Below are 19,900 nucleotides of genomic sequence, written 5' to 3'. Positions count from 1 at the left end.
ATGGATGGAGGTGAGTGGTGGAAGGTTATGGTACAATGTCCTCTCAGAACCTGGGTTCTAATGCCACACTGTCCTCTGAGAACCTGGGTTCTAATACCACACTGTCCTCTCAGAACCTGGGTTCTAATACCACACTGTCCTCTCAGAACCTGGGTTCTAACACCGCACTGTCCTCTCATAACCTGGGTTCTAATACCACACTGTCCTCTCAGAACCTAGGTTCTAATATCACACTGTCCTCTCAGAACCTGGGTTCTAATACCACACTGTCCTCTCAGAACCTGGGTTCTAATATCACACTGTCCTCTCAGAACCTGGGTTCTAATACCACACTGTCCTCTCATAACCTGGGTTCTAATACCACACTGTCCTCTCATAACCTGGGTTCTAATACCACACTGTCCTCTCAGAACCTGGGTTCTAATACCACACTGTCCTCTCAGAACCTGGGTTCTAATACCACACTGTCCTCTCAGAACCTGGGTTCTAATACCACACTGTCCTCTCAGAACTTGGGTTCTAATACCACACTGTCCTCTCAGAACCTGGGTTCTAATACCACACTGTCCTCTCGTAACCTGGGTTCTAACACCGCACTGTCCTCTCATAACTTGGGTTCTAATACCACACTGTCCTCTCATAACCTGGGTTCTAATACCACACTGTCCTCTCATAACCTGGGTTCTAACACCACACTGTCCCCTCATAACCTGGGTTCTAATACCACACTGTCCTCTCATAACCTGGGTTCTAATACCACACTGTCCTCTCAGAACCTGGGTTCTAACCCCACACTGTCCTCTCAGAACCTGGGTTCTAACACCGCACTGTCCTCTCATAACTTGGGTTCTAATACCACACTGTCCTCTCATAACCTGGGTTCTAACACCGCACTGTCCTCTCAGAACCTGGGTTCTAATACCGCACTGTCCTCTCATAACCTGGGTTCTAATACCACACTGTCCTCTCATAACCTGGGTTCTAATACCACACTGTCCTCTCATAACCTGGGTTCTAACACCACACTGTCCTCTCATAACTTGGGTTCTAATACCACACTGTCCTCTCATAACCTGGGTTCTAACACCGCACTGTCCTCTCAGAACCTGGGTTCTAATACCGTACTGTCCTCTCATAACCTGGGTTCTAATACCACACTGTCCTCTCATAACCTGGGTTCTAACACCACACTGTCCTCTCATAACCTGGGTTCTAATACCACACTGTCCTCTCAGAACCTGGGTTCCAACACCGCACTGTCCTCTCATAACCTGGGTTCTAATACCGCACTGTCTTCTCATAACCTGGATTCTAATACCACACTGTCCTCTCAGAACCTGGGTTCTAACACCGCACTGTCCTCTCATAACTTGGGTTCTAATACCACACTGTCCTCTCATAACCTGGGTTCTAATACCACACTGTCCTCTCAGAACCTGGGTTCTAACCCCACACTGTCCTCTCAGAACTTGGGTTCTAATACCACACTGTCCTCTCAGAACCTGGGTTCTAATACCACACTGTCCTCTCGTAACCTGGGTTCTAACACCGCACTGTCCTCTCATAACTTGGGTTCTAATACCACACTGTCCTCTCATAACCTGGGTTCTAATACCACACTGTCCTCTCATAACCTGGGTTCTAATACCACACTGTCCTCTCAGAACCTGGGTTCTAATACCGCACTGTCTTCTCATAACCTGGATTCTAATACCACACTGTCCTCTCAGAACCTGGGTTCTAACACCGCACTGTCCTCTCAGAACCTGGGTTCTAATACCGCACTGTCCTCTCATAACCTGAGTTCTAATACCACACTGTCCTCTCAGAACCTGGGTTGTAACACCACACTGTCCTCTCATAACCTGGGTTCTAATACCACACTGTCCTCTCAGAACCTGGGTTCTAATACCGCACTGTCTTCTCATAACCTGGATTCTAATACCACACTGTCCTCTCAGAACCTGGGTTCTAATACTGCACTGTCCTCTCAGAACCTGGGTTCTAGTACCGCACTGTCCTCTCAGAACCTGGGTTCTAGTACCGCACTGTCCTCTCATAACTTGGGTTCTAACACCACACTGTCCTCTCAGAACCTGGGTTCTAATACCGTACTGTCCTCTCATAACCTGGGTTCTAACACCACACTGTCCTCTCATAACCTGGGTTCTAATACCACACTGTCCTCTCAGAACCTGGGTTCTAATACCACACTGTCTTCTCATAACCTGGATTCTAATACCACACTGTCCTCTCAGAACCTGGGTTCTAACACCGCACTGTCCTCTCAGAACCTGGGTTCTAATACCGCACTGTCCTCTCATAACCTGAGTTCTAATACCACACTGTCCTCTCAGAACCTGGGTTCTAACACCACACTGTCCTCTCATAACCTGGGTTCTAATACCACACTGTCCTCTCAGAACCTGGGTTCTAATACTGCACTGTCCTCTCAGAACCTGGGTTCTAGTACCGCACTGTCCTCTCAGAACCTGGGTTCTAGTACCGCACTGTCCTCTCATAACTTGGGTTCTAATACTGCACTGTCCTCTCAGAACCTGGGTTCTAGTACCGCACTGTCCTCTCAGAACCTGGGTTCTAACACCACATCTATTATGTTTAGTTGTCTTCAGAGAACTCTCTCCTCAGCTGAAAACAGACTTTACTGCAGAGAAAATGAAATCGCATGTTTCTGACTCCGTCACATATGCTGCCGTCTCAAACACACATGCTCTGCTCTGCCAAAGTGTGATGTCAACTCCTCTGAGCCCTGTCGAGTTCACTGTGTATGTGTGAGTGCAAGTTACACCCGTATGACCTAAGTACTTACAATTACAGTACTTGAAGCCTGTTTGCCAGGGTGTCTGTGTCTGAGTGAAACTGATGGTGGTGTCTGTACTAAGACATTTCCCTTCAAGAAAAGTATAAACACTATCTTTGAAAATGGGAGGTTCTTCCCTTGAGTCCAGCTCCTGTGCCAAGTTAGATGTGTGTGGAATACTGTACTACTTTCTGTAACACCTTACTTAAAGTGTTGTTCAATCATGACACTTCCATAAGTGTTGTCAATATCTGACCACACTATGTCAAAATGTTAAGAAATATATAGGTCATGACATGCAAACATACTTTTTAAGTTGTTCCAGTTGACCTAAGCTTTTATAACTTTCTGGTCAAGTTTTGAAACGTGTTATGACACTTAAAGATGCTCTTTAGACACTGTTATGGAGTTGTCATGAACAACACTGTGTTACCCTATTTTCCTGAGACCCAGTTGAGACATGAAACTAACACAACAGATCATCAATATACTGTAAAACCATACAGTCAAGACAAGACTCCACACAGTTGTGTTCATAATGGGCTTTTTATTTAAAACCACATGTAGTAGAGCTAAGTACATTTCGCAGGACATTTTTTTTGCTAATATTTATTTTATACAAAATGAGACAATACAAAAATACTGATAGTGAATTTTAATAAACTTGTAGGTGTGTTTGTTTTCAACATGTATTAAAAACATACTATCACAAATCTACAATATTTTAGTTAACTAAATACAAAAATCTGTCAATCAATGCTTTTTAAGCAGCACTTGGTAGATAACACAGGTTGTGGTTTCATAGTGGACAATAGCTAAACATAAGAAATTATATCTTACACAGTTAATTTTAGTGAACTATACATTATTTATATATTTATAAAATGAAAAGAAAATAGTTTTCTTAAATGATAGGACGGACTAAACGTGATTAGAAAGTGGTGATGTTGAGAAGATGTCTTAGGCTCTGTCCAAAATGGCACCCTATTCCGTATCTAGTGCACTTATTTTAGCAAGAAGAGCATTCCACGGGGCAGGGTCCCGCATTCCTGTGACCTGACCCCCCCCCCCCCCCCCCCACCGCTGATTCAAATAAATCAAAGCTAGATGAGGAGTTGGTTATTTGAATCACCCCCAGGGGGGCCCAGGACCGAGTTTGGGAAACCCTGCTATAGGCAATAGTGGGCCACTTGAGATTTCCCCTAAGTAAACTGAACTGTAAAATGAAATGGCTGATGGGGATAGGTTCGTTAATTACATTACTGGACTAGCACTGAACATGTTAAAGATCCATCATAGCAGAAAATAAAAATATTCAATCCACAGTTTTCTAATATTCTCCGGACAGGGTCTCAGCCCTCCACCCCTGGCCCTCTCTAACACACATGTACACAAACAGACGCAAACATAGTGGTACACACTCTTGCCACAGACAATGGTGTGTGTGAGGGGGGTTCATGCTACACACACTACCATGAGGATTAATCAAAACACACACAGACACATACACAATCACGCTCACAAATACACAAGACATGCAAACCCTAACACATCACACACACAAAACACACAGAGTGGACACACACACACAGACACAGACACACAGTGACACACAGGACACACACATACTGCCAATGAGTGATTGGGTGGGCCAGAGCCCCTCCCTGCCAGCGGAAAGAGCCCCTATCCCATAATTATGTGACAGCTTAGTTGTCAATCAACCCTACTTCCATGGCAACAGACCACACCTCCACCTATGCAGCTAATCAGATGGCAGTGTGGCACAGCCACACCCCCACACCGAGTGACAGGTGGCTGAGAGATATTTACCTCCCCCCCTCCATTCTTCCCCACCACCCCCAAACTAATACTAATCAATATCCCTCCTTTACCCTCCATCGTTCCTTAAACCCTTCTTCATCTCACCCCCCTCTTTCAGAAAGCATCATCTCAGGTTAGACTACTCAAAGGGACAGTTATAAGAGGCTTGTTGAGCTGACAACTAGACTATTCTAAACTTCTATACCTGGAGTTAGAAGCTAGAGGTGGATTTCATTCGATTTTTATAAGGATCTTTTTTTGTCGTCATTTGGACAAATATTCCAAGAGTCCTTAAAGTGTGTCAGGTTCCTCTCCAGGTCTCTTCCTTCTGTTGTAGTAGTCAGTATCTGGCATTGGACAAGTTAACTAGTTACAGGTTAACTTCAACCTTCTACGTAAGCATCAACAAGCGTTCTTATAGCTGGTCCATCCGGTGGTGAGTGGTGATAATCGACAGTGAACTGGATTATAGTGCTGTAAGTTATTCTACTCTATATTGTTACTCATATACTAGATGTGTCATGTGCTAGTAATATTGCAGTAATATAGTTCCTATTACTAAGGAAGTTGTTATCCTATGTCAAGGCCACTGACAGAGACAGCTGATATGTCTGTCTTTTTCTCCTTCATTCATTCATTTATTTTTTAACATTTATTTCCCCTTTGTGTGGATACAATGTGTTCGTTTCAACGGCTCTGCACTGCTGTCTGTCTGTCTGTCTGTCTGTCTGTCTGTCTGTCTGTCTGTCTGTCTGTCTGTCTGTCTGTCTGTCTGTCTGTCTGTCTGTCTGTCTGTCTGTCTGTCTTTAACTTCTTGTCTTTTAGCTTTTGATTCTTTTCTTTTTGCTCTAACTTGGGCTCAGAGTAGTAGTAATAACAATAGTAGTAAAGAGTCTGGATAGTGGTTTCTGCAGGGCAGGACTCAAATAAAGCACTACTCCCTAAGTAGTGCACTACTTTGCACCAGCGGGTGTGATAAGGAGTGCACTATATAAAAAGCGGAGTGTGATTTGAGACGCGACCATAGTCTCTCTGGTCGCTACATTCTACTGTCCAATGGGCGGTGAGAAATGCTGTGATAGGCTCCTCGGTCAGGGGAAGGGGCCTGTCTCACACCATGTTGTGGTGGTTGTTCCGCTCGATGATGTCAGCAGGGGGGAGGAGCTCCTTCTTGATGGGGGAGGGAGGGGGCGAGGCAGGCTTCTCCTGCGGCTTGAACAGGTCAGATACATAGAACACCTGGGTGGGGGACAGAGAAATGTTAAAGTACTATACCTACACGTAATAATCAGCTAGAGTGATTCATTTGACCAGAGGAAATGACTGACTATGGCTCACAGTGAACACAACCCTACATCATCATCACCATCATCATCATTATTAGGACTAGAACAAAGGTAGCCAGGCTTAAGATGGGTCTCCTTTCCTCACCTCTTTCCTCAGCCCTCTTTCTCCCACTGTCTCCCCCTCATGTAGTGAGCTCACTGTACTCTAGCGTGGGACTTGAGAGGCAGAGGGAGGAAGAGAAACCAATTGCCAGCCTCTTCCTGAGTTCATCGCTCTCTCCTCTCTCTTCAGTCCTCTGCTCCCTCCCCCTCACTCCACCCTCTTCCTACTCCTGAGTCTCCTGAGAGGGAAGGAAGAGATATGGGACTCCTGATGACATCATTGGCCAAACAGGAAAGCGGGCAGGTTGGGCAGGAAGTGGGCCTATGGAAAAGGCTCTTAGCAACAGCATAGTCTCTTCCACCCTCTCATTCTCTCTCTAATTTATCCCCTCTCTCCTCTCCCTCTTTCTCCCTCCTCCTCTCCTTCTCCCACGCATCCAAACAGGCTGAGCTGATGGGGACAGATATAGAGGTCATGGGACAGATTACAGACAGCTTGCTGTCAGAGCAAGACCTTTAACAATCTTTAATAATGACCTTTGACTGAGTCATGACATCATTATAGGGAGACCCATAATAGACCCTGTCAGCTCAATAAAACAAAGATACTTCACTAGAACAACAGGCCCTGTGTGTGTCTGTGTGTGTCTGTATGCGTGCGTGAGTGAGTTCATGCATACAAATGTGAATTCATATATGTAGTGTGTGTGTAGCAGTGTTGTGAGCAGAGTGGTGAATGCTATCATACAGTATTTCTGACCACTACAGTTAAAGACGTGGGCAGCATTCCAAACCGCTGTTCTCACAAGGACATAGGCATCCAATTACAGCAGGCCTTGTCCACCTGCTGACCACCTCTGACCTCTAACCCCTGACCCCTGGCTGGCTGAGGCCTCATCACAGCACGAGGCTTCCTGTGCACACACACACGCACACAAACACACCACCTCCCAGTGTGTAAGAAATGCAGACTCAGCAACATACACCAGGGGAGGGAGGACTGTGCGCTCCTTATTGTGGCCCTACTGGAAACATGCCAGTGGAACATTTAACGGGGGATACTGTCTCAGGGAAGTCCTCCCTTTATCAGAGATTGCCATCATAATAACAGAGATTGCCATCATAATACAGTTTTTAATAACACTACCAGTCATGTTTAGAGTCCTCTGTCACACCATGTGACTCATGAATACACTCAGTCAGACAGGACATTACATCGTGATATGGCAGGAAGTAGGTGAGCGTGCCTAAACCTAACAGGCACGGCTCGACCTGTGGCTACTGGTGTACAGAGAACACAGCGCCCCACACAAACTACCTGCCCTCCAGGACAGAGAGACAAAAAACAGATTATATCTCAAGGCCATCAGACTGTTAGACAGCAATCACTAACACAGAGAGGCTGCTGCCTACATACAGACTTGAAATCATTGGCCACTTTAATAAATGGATCACTAGTCACTTTAATAGTGGCACTTTAATAATGTTTACATATCTTGCATTACTCATTTCATATGTATATACTGCATTTTATACCATCTATTGCATCTTGCTCTATGCCGCTCTGTCATTGTTCATCCATATAAACTCAGCAAAAAAAGAAACGTCCTCTCACTGTCAACTGCGTTTATTTTCAGCAAACTTAACATGTGTAAATATTTGTATGAACATAACAAGATTTAACAACTGAGACATGAACTGAACAAGTTCCACAGACATGTGACTAACAGAAATTAAATAATGTGTCCCTGAACAAAGGGGGGGTCAAAATCAAAAGTAACAGTCAGTATCTGGTGTGGCCACCAGCTGCATTAAGTACTGCAGTGCATCTCCTCCTCATGGACTGCACCAGATTTGCCAGTTCTTACTGTGAGATGTTACCCCACTCTCCCACCAAGGCACCTGCAAGTTCCCGGACATTTCTGGGGGGAATGGCCCAAGCCCTCACCCTCCGATCCAACAGGTCCCAAACATGCTCAATGGGATTGAGATCTGGGCTCTTTGCTGGCCATGGTAGAACACTGACATTCCTGTCTTGCAGGAAATCACGCACAGAACAAGCAGTATGACATTGTCAAGCTGGAGGGTCATGTCAGGATGAGCCTGCAGGAAGGGTACCACATGAGGGAGGAGGATGTCTTCCCTGTAACGCACAGCGTTGAGATTGCCTGCAATGACAACAAGCTCAGTCCGTTGATGCTGTGACACACCGCCCCAGACCATGATGGACCCTTCCCTCCAAATCGATCCCACTCCAGAGTACAGGCCTCGGTATAACGCTCATTACTTCGACGACAAACGCGAATCCGAACCAAGGTGAGACAAAACTGTGACTCGTCAGTGAAGAGCACTTTTTGCATCTTTGCATCTTTCTTTTGGTGTTTTCAGAGTCCGTAGAAAGGCCTCTTTAGTGTCCTAAGTTTTCATAACTGTGACCTCAATTGCCTACCGTCTGTAAGCTGTTAGTGTCTTAATGACTGTTCCACAGGTGCATGTTCATTAATTGTGTATGGTTCATTGAACAATCATGGGAAACAGTGTTTAAACCCTTTACAATGAAGATCTGTGAAGTTATTTGGATTATTATCGTGTAGTGGAGCTGCATAAGTGTTGATCTCCACTTTCTGGAGGATCGAGTTTTGAAATCAGTGGAATTAGAGTATGATAGCTAAATAGATGTCTACAGATTACATCTTCAAATTAAGGCCAACCGTGGCATGGCATCCATGACAGGGAGACTCATCCATCATGCATGTTGATGTATGCAGGTAAGATAGTCTAACGTTAGCTAGCTACATTTTCAGATCTTAGACGTTTCTCATTTTGACAGAAAGTGGTTTGATTTCAAGCTAAAGTGTACTGTTAGCTAGCTAGCTAACGTTAGCTGGCTGGCTCCCTAGCTAACGTTACGTGTATGACGTTATTATTCATATCCCAGAACCGTTTGCTTTGCTAGTTAGAGCCTAATGTTAGCTTCCATCGGTTGAGTGCTGCAGAGATGGTTGTCCTTCTGGAAGGTTCTCCCATCTCCACAGAGGAACTCTGGAGCTCTGTCAGGGTGACCATTGGGTTCTTGGTCACCCCCCTGACCAAAGTCATTCTCCCCCAATTGCTCAGTTTGGTCGGGTGGCCAGCTCTAGGAAGAGTCTTGGTGGTTCCAAACTTCTTCCATTTAAGAATGATGGAGGCCACTGTGTTCTTGGGGAACTTCAATGCTGAAGAAATGTTTTGGTACCCTTCCCCAGATCTGTGCCTCAACACAATCCTGTCTCAGAGCTCTACGGACAATTCCTTTGAACTCATAGCTTTATTTTTACTCTGACATACACTGACAACTGTGGGACCTTATATAGACAGGTGTGTGCCTTTCCAAATCATGTCCAATCGATTGAATTTACCAGAGGTGGACTCCAATCAAGTCGTAGAGACATGGCAAGGATGATGCACCTGAGCTCAATATCAAGTCTCATAGCAAAGGGTCTGAATATTTATGTAAATAAGGTACTTTTGTTTTTTACTTTTAATAAATTAGCAAAAACATCTAAAAACCTGTTTTCGTTTTGTCATTTTGTGTTATTGCGTGTAGATTGATGAAGATTTTTATTTAATTAATACATTTTAGAATAAGGCTGTAACGTAACAAAATGTGGAAAAAGTCAAGGGGTATGAACACTTTCCGAAGGCACTGTAGACATATAGAACTGCTATACTGCTTAGTTTTCAACTCTCAACAGTTTCTTGTGTGGTCCACCAGCCAACAGACATCCAGCCAACTTGACACTGTGGGAAGCATTGGCGTCAACATGGGCCAGCATCCCTGTGAAACGCTTTCGACACCTTGTAAAGTCCATGCCCTGACAAATTCAGGCAGTTCTGAAGGCAAAAGGGGGAGGGTTGCAACTCAATATTAGGAAGGTGTTCTTAATGTGTGTGTGTGTGTGTGTGTGTGTGTGTGTGTGTGTGTGTGTGTGTGTGTGTGTGTGTGTGTGTGTGTGTGTGTACTCACTATGCAGTAGGCCACCAGGGCGCCCTGTACAAAGCCGGCCAGTACGTCTGTGGGGTGGTGCTTGTGGTCGGAGACGCGTGATAGGCCGGTGTAGAATGCCATCATCAGCAGCGTGAACTGGAGGAGGGGACGGAGCAAACGGGCACCTCGCCAGGTGAACCTGGACTGGAGATAAAACTGATGGAGGGATGGAAAGAGGGAGAAAGAGAGAGAAAAAGGGATTATTATTTTTAATGGATGACCGCAGAAAGACATTGAGCAGTAGGCGTTTGATCTTACACAGACAGATTTATAGTAAACATCTGAAGCCGATATGTAGATCTGTATGCCATCAGGTGTCACACCCTGGTCGAAGTATTTTGTGTTTATCTTTATTTATTTGGTCAGGCCAGGGTGTGGCATGGGGTTTTGTATGTGGTGTGTATGTATGGGGATTGTAGCTAGTGGGGTGTTCTAGCTAAGTCTATGGCTGTCTGAAGTGGTTCTCAATCAGAGGCAGGTGTTTATCGTTGTCTCTGATTGGGAACCATATTTAGGCAGCCATATTCTTTGAGTTTGTCATGGGTGATTGTCCTTGTTGTCCTGATGTCATTGTTCTGTGTTAGGATACACAAGTATAGGCTGTTTCGGTTTTCGTTAAGTTTATTGTTTTGGTAGTGTTTGTGTTTAGTGTGTTACTTCATTAAACATGGATTGCAATAGACACGCCGCATTTTGGTCCGACTCTCCTTCTCACCAAGAAAACCGCTACAGAATCACCCACCACCAACGGACCAAGCAGCGTGTCAACAGGCAGGAACAGCCCAAAGTGGAGTACAGTATGGACTATACTTCTTGGGAGGAGATAGACAGGTGGGCGGTCGACCCAGGGAGAGTGCCGGAGCCCGCCTGGGATTCGATGGAGCAGTGCGCGGAAGGATATAGGAGAATGGAGTTTGCGAAGCAAGCAAGGCGGCGCGGACGGAGGCCCCATAGTCAGCCCCAAAAATTTATTGGGGGGGGGCTCAGGGAGAGTGGCAGAGTCATGAGCCAGACCTGAGCCAACTCTCCCTGTTTATCGTGAGGAGCCAAGGAGGAGACCAGAACCAGAGCCGGTGTTGGAGGTGAGTGAAACAGAGACTGTGAAGGAGTTAATGGGGAAATTGGAGGAGAGAGAAATGAGGGAGTTGCTGTGTTGGTGTTTTAAACATGGAATTCGCCCGACGGAGCGTGTCGGGGATTTGATGGCACCTGGGTCAGCGCTCCATACTCGTCCTGAGGTGCGTGTTAGTCCTGAGGGCCGCCAGTCAGCATGGAGCAGCCAGGGCCGCCAATCAGCATGGAGCAGCCAGTCAGCATGGAGCAGCCAGAGCAGCCAGTCAGCATGGAGCAGCCAGTCAGCATGGAGCAGCCAGTCAGCATGGAGCAGCCAGTCAGCATGGAGCAGCCAGTCAGCATGGAGCTGCCAGTCAGCATGGAGCTGCCAGTCAGCATGGAGCAGCCAGTCAGCATGGAGCAGCCAGAGCTGCCAGTCATCATGGAGCAGCCAGTCAGCATGGAGCAGCCAGAGCTGCCAGTCGACCAGACTCTTCCAGATCTGCCAGTCGACCAGACTCTTCCAGATCCGCCAGTCGACCAGACTCTTCCAGATCCGCCAGTCGACCAGACTCTTCCAGATCCGCCAGTCGACCAGACTCTTCCAGATCCGCCAGTCGACCAGACTCTTCCAGATCCGCCAGTCGACCAGACTCTTCCAGATCCGCCAGTCGACCAGACTCTTCCAGATCCGCCAGTCGACCAGACTCTTCCAGATCCGCCAGTCGACCAGACTCTTCCAGATCCGCCAGTCGACCAGACTCTTCCAGATCCGCCAGTCGGCCAGACTCTTCCAGATCCGCCAGTCGGCCAGACTCTTCCAGATCCGCCAGTCGGCCAGACTTTAGTTGTCCTTAGTGTCCTGATGTCATTGTTCTGTGTTAGGATACACAAGTATAGGCTGTTTCGGTTTTCGTTAAGTTTATTGTTTTGGTAGTGTTTGTGTTTAGTGTGTTACTTCATTAAACATGGATTGCAATAGACACGCCGCATTTTGGTCCGACTCTCCTTCTCACCAAGAAAACCGTTACATCAGGAGAAATTCCTTTGTAAAAGTGTAAAGTGTGAACTATATTGTGAGATATTACTGAGATGAGTGCCTTTAGGAAGTAGTATGACAGATGACGGACTCCTCTCCTCTCTTCTCCTTTACTCTCATATCTTCCCTTCACCTTCCTTCCCTCTCTTCCCTTCTCCTCTCATCTCTTCTCCTCTACTCTCTTCCCCTCTACGCTCATCTCTTCCCCTCTACGCTCATCTCTTCCCCTCTACGCTCATCTCTTCCCCTCTACGCTCATCTCTTCCCCTCTACGCTCATCTCTTCCCCTCTACGCTCATCTCTTCCCCTCTACGCTCATCTCTTCCCCTCTACGCTCATCTCTTCCCCTCTACGCTCATCTCTTCCCCTCTACGCTCATCTCTTCCCCTCTACGCTCATCTCTTCCCCTCTACGCTCATCTCTTCCCCTCTACGCTCATCTCTTCCCCTCTACGCTCATCTCTTCCCCTCTACGCTCATCTCTTCCCCTCTACGCTCATCTCTTCACTTCCCCTCTCTTCTCTTCACCTCTCTTCTCCATGTTACAAACACCTATAAATGTACTGTATGTAAGAGTGAGTGTATTATTCCTGTTCAGATCACATAGACCAGACTGTGGTTCTGATAAATGCTGTAAAAAAAAACATGACTACTGACTAAACCCAACAGAAACGCACACACACTCCTGTCCATGTTCAACACCCGTTCAGAGTGAACTCTTTCCCCCCATTAGAATAAACAACAGACAAGCGGATGTGCCCTCTGACTTAGTCAGCTTAGCTGGGCTATATTTTACACCAAAGCACAACCAAAACAGGAATGCAAACGGCCAAGGCCATTCTCAATCACACACACGCGCGCCCATGCGTGTGCGCACACACACACAAAGTGAGTTCAGGGCCTGGACCCTTGGACTTCCTGTGTTTCTTCATCTCTCCTCAGACTCAGACCTGTACTTCCTGCTTCATATGGCCAGAGACTGGGTGGGGCTGTCTCCGGCACGGTCTCCCTCACTCCCTTCCTCACCCCCTCTCTCACCTCTCCACTCAATTCAATTCAATTGGCTTTATTGGCATGGGAACCATGTTTTAACATTACCAAAGCAAGTGAGGTAGATAATATACAAAAGTGAAATAAACAAAAAAATTAACAGTAAACATTACACTCACAGAAGTTCCAAAAGAATAAAGACATTACAAATGTTTTATGTACTGTATATACAGTGTTGTAACGATGTACAAATGGTTAAAGTACAAAAGAGAAAATCAATAAGCATAACTATGGGTTATATTTACAATGGTGTTTGTTCTTCACTGGTTGACCTTTTCTTGTGGCAGCAGGTCACAAATCTTGCTGCTGTGATGGCACACTGGTATTTCACCCAGTAGATATGGGAGTTTATCAAAATATGGCTTGTTTTCGAATTCTAATCGGGTACTCTCACCAAGTCCTAATTAGCTGACCTAACAATAGCCCAGTCAAACCCCCTTCCTCCCCATAAGGCTGTAAAATTCCCAGCGGAAGGTAAGGAGTAGGTTGACTGGCTCTTCCTGGAAGACAAGCTCATCATCATTGTTGCTCATCATTGTTTTCTTCGAGCAAAGAGAGGAAGGTACCCTCCCATCCCTCTCTCCCATCTCTCCCACACTCTTTCTCTTTCTCTCAGGGATGTTTATAGTTCGGGGGGGAGGGTAAGGTGAAGGAAGGAAAAGGTATAGAGCTACTAGCTGTAGTTCCAGTCCTGGTCCTATAGAACTATTAGCTGTAGTTCCAGACCTGGTCCTATAGAGCTACTGGCTGTAGTTCCAGTCCTATTCCTATAGAACTATTAGCTGTAGTTCCAGACCTGGTCCTATAGAGCTACTGGCTGTAGTTCCAGACCTGGTCCTATAGAACTACTGGCTGTAGTTACAGACCTGGTCCTATAGAGATGCTGGCTATAGTTCCAGTCCTGGTCCTATAGAGCTGCTGGCTATAGTTCCAGTCCTGGTCCTATAGAGCTGCTGGCTATAGTTCCAGTCCTGGTCCTATAGAGCTGCTGGCTGTAGTTCCAGTCCTGGTCCTATAGAGCTACTGGCTGTAGTTCCAGACCTGGTCCTATAGAACTACTGGCTGTAGTTACAGACCTGGTCCTATAGAGATGCTGGCTATAGTTCCAGTCCTGGTCCTATAGAGCTGCTGGCTGTAGTTCCAGTCCTGGTCCTATAGAGCTACTGGCTGTAGTTCCAGTCCTGGTCTTGCAGAGCTACTGGCTGTTGTTCCAGACCTGGTCCTATAGAGCCGCTGGCTGTAGTTCCAGACCTGGTCCTATAGAGCTGCTGGCTGTAGTTCCAGACCTGGTCCTATAGAGCTGCTGGCTGTAGTTCCAGACCTGGTCCTATAGAGCCGCTGGCTGTAGTTCCAGACCTGGTCCTATAGAGCTGCTGGCTGTAGTTCCAGTCCTTGTATTGCAGAGCTACTGGCTGTAGTTCCAGTCCTGGTCTTACTCACACTACAGCCAGTAGCACTGCATGAGAGATGTTCTTACCACAGACTGAGGAATGTCTCACTAACACTCATCCATCAGAAGACTATTGTGTTTCTGCCCTGAGAAAAACTACTATAAAAAAACACTAAAGATTTTTCTAACCTCCATGAATGACTGAGAAGACATGAAGCCACAGTTTAGTGGTTTCTTACAGAAGAATTCTACTCAAGAAGAGAGACTGCTTTCTCTGACTCACTGACTCACGTAATCACTCTGGGACAGATATATAACACAACTAGGAAATAAAGAGCGATAAAGAGATGTCCTGCCATCATTCCACACCACAACATAATGTCTGTAATATTGTTGTTTACTAACCCTCAATTATAAAAACAGGATCCCTGGGGTGTGTGTTGATGTGTGTGTCGCTGTTTGTGTGAATGTGTGTGTCGCTGTCTGTGTGAATACTGTACAAACTGCCTGGTCAGTTTATATTCCCTAGGAAAGTTGGCTCTTATCTCCTCGCTCTCTTCCTCCCTCTCTTCTTCCTCCCTCTCTTCACCACTAGATCCACCTCCCAGACATCGTGTTTGTGGTTTGAATGTCAAGCCTGCGGTCTGGAGGCACACCTCTCTTCTTCCACCCCTCCTCTCTTTTACACTCCCTCTCACCATTCTAACAGAGAGGCTGTCAGAGAGAGGCAGGGAAATACCCAGTATTCACCACAAAATACCGCACAATACTCCTGGAAGCATAGGCCAACAGTACACACCCAAAAGCTTGACAACCCAGCTCAGCCAAGCTCAGCCTATCCAAGCCCAAAACACTGAGCATAGTTGTGGAAATATCTGCAGACTTAATAGAGTGGAAGAGGAGATGGGGGGATAAAGAGGGGAGGTAGAGACAAAGAAAGAGAGGGGGGGGGCTGGGGGGGTCAGTGTATGTAATTAGTGTGTTGGAAGCGTTGAGGCCCACTGGAGTACAAAGACAGACCAAGAGACCACAACAGGTGGAGATCGGCAGAGAGAGAGAGAAAGAGAGGAGAGAGAAGGAGAGAGAGAAGGACAGAGGAAGTGTGTTCAGCTGTTAAGAGGACAACCGGTCGAGTACATCCATCCATCCCTCTAGGGAGAGGAGGAAAGAAAAGAACTCTTCAGAGTGTCTGATTAAACTATGAGCAGGACGGAGGGAGGGAGAAGGAGTTAGTGGGGGAGTCGGGATGATGAGGGGATAGAGGGGAACAAAGATCTTTTTCATCAGACAGATGAATCCTGCAGCTCATTAACCCTTTACACTCGTGGGAATTGGCCTACATGGAGAGGAATATACAGAAGAAACATGAAATGCATAACCATGGTAGCAATTTTTCATCTACTGTTCTTTTTGCTGCAAAAACTCTTCATACATTCAGTAAGATGATAAGAATATTCCTGGATCATTTGGGGTAGTTGCAGCATAAGTGAGAGGACTAACTGATGTCTCCAAGTGGTCACACACCTCTCCAAAGTGTACACAGTTCCTAATCAATTTCTATGCACTTTTATGACTCAAAGGTCTTCAACTATAAGGTGTTTTTATTTTTTATTTTTGAGGAACTAGAACAAGCACACTTGAAGTTGTTTTGATTGGAACACAGCCCTGCATCCTCGCCATCACACAGTTACTGTTGTTGTTTACACAATACAAAAACGGTCCATTATAAATTGCAATCTGGGTCAGGAGGGCATCATTTCAAAGCTTGTTCTATTGCCAACATGACTAGCTATGTTATAAAATATTGTCTTACAGTGTTAGGCTTTCACAAGACAATTCAGGGAAACAGATTGTAATTTTGGTGCGAATAGAAAGGAGTCATGAGTGAATTCAGGTGTGTCTGCCGCGGCAAGTTTTCTTCACAGTAGACAAACAAAGGCTCATTCTGTTCACAACAACCCAGGGAATGACACCATGCCATAACTGAATATCAAACAAGGTGATCATAAACATTGATACTGTATATGAAATTAGTTTCATGACATGGAAATGTGAAGGGCACATTTGGACTCAAAGAGGTGTTTATTATAATCATTGTCTCATCTTTCAAAATACATTGAGTCCTCTTAATTTACAGCATTCCCCTCACTCAGACATCAGAAAATGTGCTAAAGCTGCCCAATTAGCTAGAGGAATCATCTTGTCGCGTCCAGCGCTAAAGTTCAGAACTGCCAGTCAAAACCCATACAGAGCTGTGAAGCGCAGAACCTGAGGTCTGACGTCATGTTTTACTATACAGACACTGCGTTCCAATTAAGTCAGTGCCAAAATCTACCATTTTCAACCCGTATACAGGTATGAGCGTGAAGGGCTACACCTACTTCCCATGATGCCCTCTGTCATCTGCACCACTCCATTGTTTCTGTGTACCACAGTGTGCGTGTGTATGTATGTGTGTGTATGTGTGTGTATGTGTGTGTATGTGTGTGTGTGTGTGTGTGTGTGTGTGTGTGTGTGTGTGTGTGTGTGTGTGTGTGTGTGTGTGTGTGTGTTACTCACAGCCAGGTAGAGCATAGTAAACATGGAGAAGGAGGCATGTCCTGAGAAGAAGGATTTCCTGGTAAAACAAACAAGCAAACATGAGTAGTCTGTGTGTGTGTGAGTGCGTGTGTGTGGTGTGGGTGCGTGCAGTGTGGGTGCATGCGTGTCTGTATGTGTGTGCGTGCCTCTGTCCGCGTGTTTGTGTGCATGCATATGTGTTTTGGTATGTGTACTGACCTGGCTTCCTGTACTTTGCTCTCAGGGCCCTTACAGGTGTATGAGGTGATATATCCGAGGGAACAGTTGATGGCTGACCAGTCAGGGTTACACACGTCCAGGAAGTGCGGTCTCATCCTGCCCACTGACACCTTGGCGATGTCTGTGAACGACTGACTAATGGCACAGCCAAATATAAACACTCCAACCTAGAGATGTATTACAACCATTAGTACCATATAACCTTCAAAATTAAAACAAGAATATTCTTGAAATGTATCATTTATTGTCCAGTCTCTACCCACCCAGACCTCTACTAGTACTCACCTGTTTGTAGAGAGATGAGACATAAGGGTTCCCAATGAAAGACTTAGATCCCTCACTCAGATGGTGAATCCGGTAACACTCTCCTATAACAATCTATAGAGAGGACAGGAGAGGAGAGGAGAGGAGAGGGGAGGGGAGGGGAGGGGAGGGGAGGGGAGGGGAGGGGAGAGGAGAGGGGAGGGGAGGGGAGGGGAGGGGAGGGGAGGGGAGAGGAGAGGAGAGGAGAGGAGAGGAGAGGAGAGGAGAGGAGAGGAGAGGGGAGGGGAGGGGAGGAGGGGAGGGGAGGAGGGGAGGGGAGGGGAGGGGAGAGGAGAGGAGAGGAGAGGAGAGGAGAGGAGAGGAGAGGAGAGGAGAGGAGAGGAGAGGAGAGGAGAGGAGAGGAGAGGAGAGGAAAGGAGAGGAGAATTTGAGATGAAGAGGTGAAAGGAATTGAACATTACAAACAAACTCTTGATCAGGTTCTGATGAGTGATATTATCAACTATCATGCAGTTAGGTCAAACACATGCACACACACAGTGACAATGTGTAATTAAGCACATGTTGATTAAGTGAAAACATGGATAAAACAGGGAGGATGGAGACAAGATGGAGAGAAAAACATTGAGGATGATGAATGAATAATGGAGAGATGGACACATTGAGCATGGCCTGCCGTTCCCTTGGGCACCACTGACATGATGTCTTTAATGATGCGGTATGACAGAGGAGCTGATGGAGGGATGGAGGAGGAGATGGACAGATGACACCTCTAACAAAGACAGAGAGATAACAGAGATTCTATCTATGGCTCTGGGTTAACATTGTCACATGTCATGTAGCGCAACGGCAGTATGCACTGATCTGGCACTGATCTGTCTGATAACTCACAAACATCAAGCAGACAAACTAGCTACCGTATGGCCATCAAAAAAAGCTTGCACTAGGCTGGAACAAGTTTGCTCAGCTGATCGAGCATGGTTTGCCGTAGTAGCCAGTGCATCATAACTACCGAGAGCAGAGTGATTTTCAGAATTAGGAACTAGTGTTAAGTGTTAGGTGGTTAACACTGTCTCAGAGTCCTGCAGTGATGTTGTAACACTAGAGTTCTGGCCTTAGCTTAGTGGGTTAACACGGTCTCAGAGTCCTGCAGTGATGTTGTAACACTAGAGTTCTGGCCTTAGCTTAGTGGGTTAACACGGTCTCAGAGTCCTGCAGTGATGTTGTAACACTAGAGTTCTGGCCTTAGCTTAGTGGGTTAACACGGTCTCAGAGTCCTGCAGTGATGTTGTAACACTAGAGTTCTGGCCTTAGCTTAGTGGGTTAACACGGTCTCAGAGTCCTGCAGTGATGTTGTAACACTAGAGTTCTGGCCTTAGCTTAGTGGGTTAACACGGTCTCAGAGTCCTGCAGTGATGTTGTAACACTAGAGTTCTGGCCTTAGCTTAGTGGGTTAACACGGTCTCAGAGTCCTGCAGTGATGTTGTAACACTAGAGTTCTGGCCTTAGCTTAGTGGGTTAACACGGTCTCAGAGTCCTGCAGTGATGTTGTAACACTAGAGTTCTAGCCTTAGCTTAGTGGGTTAACACGGTCTCAGAGTCCTGCAGTGATGTTGTAACACTAGAGTTCTAGCCTTAGCTTAGTGGGTTAACACGGTCTCAGAGTCCTGCAGTGATGTTGTAACACTAGAGTTCTAGCCTTAGCTTAGTGGGTTAACACGGTCTCAGAGTCCTGCAGTGATGTTGTAACACTAGAGTTCTAGCCTTAGCTTAGTGGGTTAACACTGTCTCAGAGTCCTGCAGTGATGTTGTAACACTAGAGTTCTGGCCTTAGCTTAGTGGGTTAACACTGTCTCAGAGTCCTGCAGTGATGTTGTAACACTAGAGTTCTGGCCTTAGCTTAGTGGGTTAACACGGTCTCAGAGTCCTGCAGTGATGTTGTAACACTAGAGTTCTAGCCTTAGCTTAGTGGGTTAACACTGTCTCAGAGTCCTGCAGTGATGTTGTAACACTAGAGTTCTAGCCTTAGCTTAGTGGGTTAACACGGTCTCAGAGTCCTGCAGTGATGTTGTAACACTAGAGTTCTAGCCTTAGCTTAGTGGGTTAACACTGTCTCAGAGTCCTGCAGTGATGTTGTAACACTAGAGTTCTGGCCTTAGCTTAGTGGGTTAACACGGTCTCAGAGTCCTGCAGTGATGTTGTAACACTAGAGTTCTGGCCTTAGCTTAGTGGGTTAACACGGTCTCAGA

General features: G+C 46.2%; 1 protein-coding gene across 2 annotated transcripts in view; it reads right to left on the bottom strand.

Annotated features, from left to right (window-relative positions):
- Window positions 1–3,348: 3,348 nt before the first annotated feature.
- Window positions 3,349–19,900, bottom strand: part of LOC110524516 (phospholipid phosphatase 3) — a 42,774-nt gene continuing 26,222 nt past the window's right edge. For both annotated transcript variants that reach the window (XM_036978327.2, XM_036978326.2), the window contains exons 3-7: window positions 17,673–17,765; window positions 17,367–17,554; window positions 17,148–17,205; window positions 10,037–10,213; window positions 3,349–5,881 (exon numbers count right to left, since the gene is read on the bottom strand). In XM_036978327.2, the coding sequence (XP_036834222.1) occupies window positions 5,753–5,881; window positions 10,037–10,213; window positions 17,148–17,205; window positions 17,367–17,554; window positions 17,673–17,765 (645 nt within the window). In that variant the 3' untranslated portion in view covers window positions 3,349–5,752. The remainder of the gene's footprint in view (window positions 5,882–10,036; window positions 10,214–17,147; window positions 17,206–17,366; window positions 17,555–17,672; window positions 17,766–19,900) is intronic.

This window comes from Oncorhynchus mykiss, chromosome 5 (assembly GCF_057628025.1).
Source record: "Oncorhynchus mykiss isolate SJ-2025 chromosome 5, ASM5762802v1, whole genome shotgun sequence".
Taxonomy (NCBI): domain Eukaryota; kingdom Metazoa; phylum Chordata; class Actinopteri; order Salmoniformes; family Salmonidae; genus Oncorhynchus; species Oncorhynchus mykiss.
Note: the sequence above shows the minus strand (reverse complement) of the source record. Positions and strands in the feature narration are given on the sequence as shown.